Here is a 7,708-nt window from a genome sequence, read left to right as displayed (position 1 = left end):
ACCCATCCATCTTGACATGCTCCACAGTGAAACCTTGTCACCAGGGCAATTTTAATTGGTGGCTTCCCTATGTGGTTATTTCTGAACGACATACTTTTTGAGGGATTTGAAAACATCTCTGGGTGATTCACAAAATATTTTAGGCTTTGATTTGTTCCTAATTATTGTTGTGGCAGCTCTGAAGAGCTTGAGAATCAAATCCACGTTTCTGCTAGTTTTTCTCTATTGTAGGTCACACTGATATTGTCTCATGCTTTTCTGACCTTCTGCTCCTAAATTCCTTGTGCTTCTCAAGACAGCTAGTGATGGCTCGCTTCACTGAGCCCAGGCATCTCTGCTGACAACAAAGAAATGTAATGAGTTGAGGGGAAGGAGGGTTCATCAGGTGCTTTTCTAGAGGCACATCTAGAGTCTTTTCTAGAGCCAAAGGTGTGGAAGAGGGAGAGGTATTGTTTGAGGAGTTACAGTTAGCTCCTTAGGCTCTTTGCGGCCCCATGGACTGTAGCCTGCCAGGCTCCTCTGTCCATGGGATTCCCCAGGCAAGAATACTGGAGTGGGTTGCCATGCCCTCCTCCAGGGGATCGTCCCAACCCAGGGATTGAACTCATGTCTCTTAAGCCTCCTGCATTGGCAGGCGGATTCTTTACCACTAGCTCCACTTGGGAGGCCCTGTTCGTTCCTTATATGCTGCCCCAAATGAGAAAGCCTGAGCCTCTATAAACTGAATAGTGCATTTTGTTTTAATCTTTTGGATAAAACTGAGGACACAGAATTTATGACTCTGGCTAGCCTAGAACTGACAGGGCAGAAAGAAGTTGCTACAAGAGCCAATATCTTTTTCTTCTCCGTCCCCACGAGGTGCTGTAAGGGGCAGAAGGTATATAAAATGAAGTTCTATGGAAACAAAAACATTCCTCTTCAGTCTTACATGATTTTCTTTAACTGTGTTGCCTACAGAATCTGTGAAGCTGCCACAGGTTAGGAATATAGAATCAGTGGCCATTTCTGTAATGTAGTATGAGTGTTTGGGTGGGTCAAATTTGGAATCATTCATGAACACAATATCCCCAAAACTTCAACATAGATCACATGCAGGTAAACTACAATGCACAATACTGATCTCAGGTCTCTCGGGGGGCACTCCTCTGTATTTTCTTTCTCCTGTTGAAAGTCGAGATCCACGTGAGGGATTTCGTAAAGCTGAGACAAGTTAAAACCAGTCTGCAATGGAAGAGTCTGTCACCACAGGAAGTTTGATGTGATCCGAGTTACAGACAGAGTTTCCGTTCAAGAACAGGTCTTTTCCTTTTGTAGCTTCTTGTAAATCACCAGACACTAAAGTGGGTTTCGGCAGATGTACCATTAGAATGCATTGTTCTGGCTACAATAGGGATGTCACTTGTCACTGCTTCCTAGAATCTGTCGTTCCGGGGTTTCCTGGTGTTATTTGTTGTAAGGTACGCAGGCGGGCAGGATAACTGTTGCACAGGCTGGCCCTGCCAGCGGTTCTGCCACATCTCCTTCAAGTTCTGTCCAGCTGCCTTTTTCTGGACAATAGCATATTGTGGATGACTTGTAGGCTCCCTGGAATAGAGGGCAGAGAGACTTAGGGAAGGCTATTCAGAGAAGTGCCATGGCAACCTTATTTATCACATCTACATTGGGATGGTTTACAAATCCTTTATGATAACTTAGCCCATGTTGGAAATTATCCCTTGTTTAAGTTTAAAAAAAGAAATAATTATCTTAAATATTCAAATAATTGAAGTAAATTGGATTTTAGATTATCACCTCACTTTTCCATTTCTTATCTTACTACTATAGAGAATCAGAGACAGAGGGTTCAAAACCAGTTTAAAATAAACTGGAAATGAAGGTTTGTCAACTTATTCACATGTTGATTTATTTGTTTTCAAGGGGCCACACGAGAAATAAAAAAATGTCTTTGATCCTCTTTCCTTTGTCAACCTCAGCGGCTAGTGCTTGTATAGTTCCCTTTCTTAACCAAAACAGCCTTTTTTTTTACCATAGGCAAGGGAAAAAACCCCAAAATCCCAACCAACATAATCATTTTCTGGTTCCAAACATACATACGTTTGCAGCTAGCAATATACGCCAGCAAATAAGGATGTAGATGAATATCTAATGATATATGTCAATACAGTTCGCTTCCACAAGACTATAACTTTTAAGGCTCTTCAAGACTTTAAATAACAATCTTGTTGGATGCAAAAGAAATGAGGCTAATTAATATTATTAAAACCCCAAATTAATCTTATAAAACCAACACATATATATAGGAAAATACAGTCATCATTTCAAAGGTGGCTGTGTAGACCATTAGACTTATGTGTCTTCTGATATGTCATTTGAATTACATAGCCCCCCTCCTGTATATTCTTGCTATTAATAAAATAAATAAATAAAATTTTTTTAAAAAGCTGAACTCAGGTCCTTACCAATAACAGTCTATAGGAACTATGGAGACAGAGGACTGTTTTAAATATCAACACAAGGAAATCATTAGCCAATACCAGAACGTTGGGTATTCTATAAGATAACTGACCTTGCTGTTTCAACAAGTCAACGATATAGGACAGAACGAGAGGCAGGCGTAATTCTCCAGATTGTGGGGGATGTATGAGATATAATAGCAAAATATAAGTGAGGCCTTTTGAATCCTAATTTGAACACGTCAATTTGAAAAGCAGCTTTTTTTTTTTTTCCAGATCAATGGGATAAATTTGAAAATGGATAGGATATAAAGGAATTACTGTTGATTTTATTGGGTGTAATAATAATAATGTGTTTATATAAACAAGTGATTTTTTTAAAAAGAAATACTGGAGCATTTAGGTTGAAATAATGTCTAGAATTTGCTTCAAATTGCTTCAACCACATATTTTTAGAAGCAGGAGAGATAAAGTCAGCATTGCAAAGCACTGATAGATGTCGAAGTTGGATGGTGCACTGAAGAGGGCCCACTGAGCTCTCAGTTCTTGCGTATGTTTGGAAATTTTTATGGTAAAGAGGGGGCAAAGTGGAAAGCAATGGCAAATTACATAATCCTAAGGAGAATCTGTGGATAACCGAACAATTATTTTCCATTTTCTATGCTTTGCCGGTCAGAAACTTTTCAGACTTTCCTAAACAGATTTAACAGACATCTGTAAAACCACTTCAGCCCGACTTTTAACTGGAAAGCATGAGGATGGGAGAGAAGCAGAGACCTACCGCATTTTGTGATACAATTGACCAGAGAGCAAGCCAGTTCTACAGCAACCACACTGATTCTACTTTACTGCTTAAAGTAATTTACTGTGTGCATATAAACATGATGCTCGTAAAAGGTATTTGTGTGGGTGGTAACACATTTGGAGGGACATGAAAAGTAAGCACAAGCAAAAAGGAGGAAGAGGAGGTGAATGTAGACACGTACCATACTCCAGCTGTAGCCTCCCACCAGGTAAATGCTGTCATCAAGCACTGCACAGCCAGGACCACTGCGACCCTCTAAAATGGGTGTCTGGAGAATATTCCACTGGTCACCTTTTGGGTCATAGCATTCCACCAGCATTACATCGAGATGGGAGAAACCTAAGTGACATAGCAAAATGGAATCATCAAAGAATAAGCTCTTGGGGTTCCAATTTAAGGCTAGGGCTTCTTTTAAAATAAATGACCAGAGCCAAGAAATAGACAGCTATACCTTTGAAGACGTATGTATAAATTTGCGGGTGAAATCAGGAGTTGGCAGAAAGATCTAACAAGCAAACAAATAAAAAATCCTCCCAAACCCCAACCTTTGATATTTTGGATTAATTTAAAGCAAAAATGCCTGGCTAGATGTCGTTGGAAAAGGTTGATTTACCTTGGAGTATCAGTAAAGATTTATTTAAATCTTATTAAAAAGCTTTAGCAATATGTAAACTGTGAACTTCCAGATGTTCAAGCTGGTTTTAGAAAAGGCAGAGGAACCAGAGATCAAATTGCCAACATCCGCTGGATCATTGAAAAAACAAGAGTTCCAGAAAAACATCTATTTCTGCTTTATTGACTATCAAAGCCTTTGACTGTGTGGATCACAATAAACTGGAAAATTCTGAAAGAGATGGGAATACCAGACCACCTGACCTGCCTCTTGAGAAACCTGTATGCACATCAGGAAGCAACAGTTAGAACTGGACATGGAACAACAGACTGGTTCCAAATAGGAAAAAGGGTTCATCAAGGCTGTATATTGTCACCCTGTTTATTTAACTTATATGCAGAGTACATCATGAGAAACGCTGGGCTGGAGGAAACACTGGCTGGAATCAAGATTGCCGGGAGAAATATCAATAACCTCAGATATGCAGATGACACCACCTTTATGGCAGAAAGTGAAGAGGAACTAAAGAGCCTCTTGATGAAGGTGAAAGTGGAGAGTGAAAAAGTTGGCTTAAAGCTCAACATTTAGAAAACTAAGATCATGGTATCCGGTCCCATCACTTCATGGCAGATAGATGGGGAAACAGCGGCTGATTTTATTTTTCTGGGCTCCAAAATCACTGCAGATGGTGACTGCAGCCATGAAATTAAAAGATGCTTACTCCTTGGAAGGAAAGTTATGACCAAACTAGACAGCATATTGAAAAGCAGAGACATTACTTTGCCAACAAAGGTCTGTCTAGTCAAGGCTATGGTTTTTCCAGCGGTCATGTATGGATGTGAGAGTTGGACTATAAAGAAAGCTGAGTGCCGAAGAATTGATGCTTTTGAACTGTGGTGTTGGAGAAGACTCTTGAGAGCCCCTTGGACTGCAAGGAGATACAACCAGTCCATCCATAAAGGAAATCAGTCCTGAATACTCATTGGAAGGACTGATGCTGAAGCTGAAGCTCCATTACTTTGGACACCTGATGTGAAGAGCTGACTCATTAGAAAAGACCCTGATGCTGGGAAAGATTGAGGGCAGGAGGAGAAGGGGACGATAGAGGATGAGATGGCTGGATGGCATCACTGACTCGATGGACATGGGTTTGGGTGGACTCCGGGAGTTGGTGATGGACAGGGAGGCCTGGCGTGCTGCGATTCATGGGGTCGCAGGGTCAGACACAACTGAGTGACTGAACTGAACTGAACTGAAAAAGCTTTAAAATAGTAATAGTTAAAGCAAGCATTTTATAGACTGCTTATAATCTGGTTCTTTCCTAAGTGTTTTATATGAAGGAACTCATTTAATCCTCTCAACCACCCTATAGATATTCTACATTATATTCATTTTATAGATGAGAAACTGAGGAACACATGGAATTTTAACCTAAATAAGTCACATAGCCTGTAGCTAGGCTGAGATTTGAAACCAAATCAATAGGCTTCAAAAGTCACTTTTACAGACTAAACTTTATTGCTTTTCTTAAGTGAATATTCAATTCTCTCAAAATCTTTTACTTTTTTTAACAGTCTGATTATGTAAACACCTGTGATGATGTGCTTTAACTATTATAAACTTGAAAATACATACTTAAAAATGACACTTATCCAGTACTTATTACATTTAGGGGTAGGTATGTATTGCTAAATAGCACAAAAAATGTCCATATCTAACCTGTGGTTTAAGAAGGGTATATGATTGGAAAATAAATGTATGAACAAAGGTGAAGTTGCTTAGTCATGTCCAACTCTTTGTGACCCCATGGACAGTAGCCCACCAGGCTCCTCCGTCCATGGGATTTTCCAGGCAAGAGTACTGGAGTGGGGTGCCATTCCCGTCTCCAGGGGATCTTTCCGATCCAGGGATGGAACTCGGGCCTCCTGCATTGCAGGCAGACTCTTTACCATCTGAGCCACCGAGGAGTCCCATATATGGGTATATGAGTGGAAAATAAATGCATAGAATGGCCTTATGTGCTATGCCCAGATGGCCTGCATTTCATTTCATCAGTTTCAAGAATTATGGAAAGTCAGAGCTGGAGGAGATTTGAGAGACCAACTTGACCGTCTTCTTCATTTACAGATGAGAAAACTGAAGCTCAAAGTGATTCCACAGTGTTCTCAATATCACAGCTCTCTCTGCTTTCCTGTGAAATTTAGTGCTACACACACACACACAAACTACAAAAAACTTGCTGCAATATACATAATAAGGAGGGAAAAGAGCCATATGTGGTTCCAAAAATACTATGTTACTTATTAAGTAAGCAAATGGAAAGAATTTGAGGATCATAGATGGTTTGATATTCAACTCTTCAAAGAAGTAATTCTAAATTTAGACATGAAATTCTGTTTTCTTTAAGAAAAATCACATTCATTTCTTTGTGCAGCTCTAAATTAAAAAAAAAAGTTCTTTACGATGATTACAAAAACAATTTTCTGGAAAAAAAATCCATTACTATAATTTGGTGATAAGGGATAATTTATTTTACTGAATTCATTGTTACAACCAATTGTTTGTGCTTTTCAGTTATTAATGCTCTTGTTTTTTATTTTCTGTAGACATCATTATTCATTTCTTTAATGTGTGTGGTAACTTCAAAATAATCCTATCTGCAGGACAGCCAAAATAAGTGCTTGCCCAAGGGTACTGCTAATTTGCAAAGAGTAGATTTTATTTGGTCAACATGTTTTATACTTGGTTAACTATGATTATCTAACGAGAAACCCCCTTAGCAAGAAACATGAGATGCAAATGTTATTGTGATTTAAAAAAAGAGGACCTTTCAAATGATTTCCTCCAATTGCATATAAGCGATCATTCATTACAGCCAAAGTGTGGATGGCACGTTTTGTGTTCATATCTTGTTTTCGAGCCCAGACATCCATGACGGGGTCATAGCAATATAGCCACGGGACATACTCTCCGTTGTGTACACCCCCTGTGAATTAAACATAGACACACAAGTCAAGAAACTGCCTTGGAACTGAACTTTGCAGCAGAAAGTGGAGGAATGACTTGCCTGAAATGTATATTTTCCCATTGTGCACTGCTCCTGCATGAGCCGCCAGAGGCTGTGGCAAAGAAGACACATAACGCCATTCATTTGTTTCCAGGTTATAGCACTCCACGCTGGACAAGTAACCAGTTTCATTCCGTCCACCAATCACATATAAATGTTTGTCCAACCGGCATGCATAGAAACTGGCTCTTCTACAATGAAAAAAAAAAAAAAAACAACACCCCTCTAAATACAAAGTAGCCCAATCAGTCATCAGGGAAAGTGGGGGCGTCCTGCTTCAGAAAGGGGTGCTGTGTGTGCTCAGTCGCTCAGTTGTGTCTCTGTGACCCTTTGGACTGTAGCCCGCCAGGCTCCTCTGTCCATGGGATTCTCCAGGCAAGAATACTGGAGCGGGTTGCCATGACCATCTCCAGGGGATCTTTCTGACTCAGGGATCGAACCCTTATCTCCTGTGTCTTTTGCATTACAGGAAGATTTGTTACCTGCTGAGCCATCAGGGAAGCCCCAGAAAGGGTACAGAGCTTTGGACATTATACATATGACTCCTTGTGAAATCAGAGACCTTGAATAGTAATCATCCGTAATCCCCATCCTGGTTAACATTATTGACACTAAACTCACAGTAGAGGGGAAATTTACAACTCTTTGTTTCAGCTCTTTTTATCTTGCTTTTATACACTATTCAAGTGTTCACTAATGTTTGGGATATTTGGTACCTTGTAAAGATATCACAGCTCAGTAAGACAAAGTGAAAAATGAGGTAGATAATA

General features: G+C 39.8%; 1 protein-coding gene across 2 annotated transcripts in view; it reads right to left on the bottom strand.

Annotated features, from left to right (window-relative positions):
* Positions 1–584: 584 nt before the first annotated feature.
* KLHL14 (kelch like family member 14) overlaps positions 585–7,708 on the bottom strand; it is a 114,586-nt gene continuing 107,462 nt past the window's right edge. For both annotated transcript variants that reach the window (XM_027526015.1, XM_027526016.1), the window contains exons 6-9: positions 6,939–7,129; positions 6,699–6,857; positions 3,440–3,597; positions 585–1,584 (exon numbers count right to left, since the gene is read on the bottom strand). In XM_027526015.1, coding sequence (XP_027381816.1) covers positions 1,444–1,584; positions 3,440–3,597; positions 6,699–6,857; positions 6,939–7,129 — 649 coding nt within the window. In that variant the 3' untranslated portion in view covers positions 585–1,443. The remainder of the gene's footprint in view (positions 1,585–3,439; positions 3,598–6,698; positions 6,858–6,938; positions 7,130–7,708) is intronic.

This window comes from Bos indicus x Bos taurus, chromosome 24 (assembly GCF_003369695.1).
Source record: "Bos indicus x Bos taurus breed Angus x Brahman F1 hybrid chromosome 24, Bos_hybrid_MaternalHap_v2.0, whole genome shotgun sequence".
Lineage (NCBI taxonomy): Eukaryota > Metazoa > Chordata > Mammalia > Artiodactyla > Bovidae > Bos > Bos indicus x Bos taurus.
The sequence above is the reverse complement of the archived record's forward strand: the minus strand, read 5'-3'. Positions and strand labels throughout refer to the sequence as shown.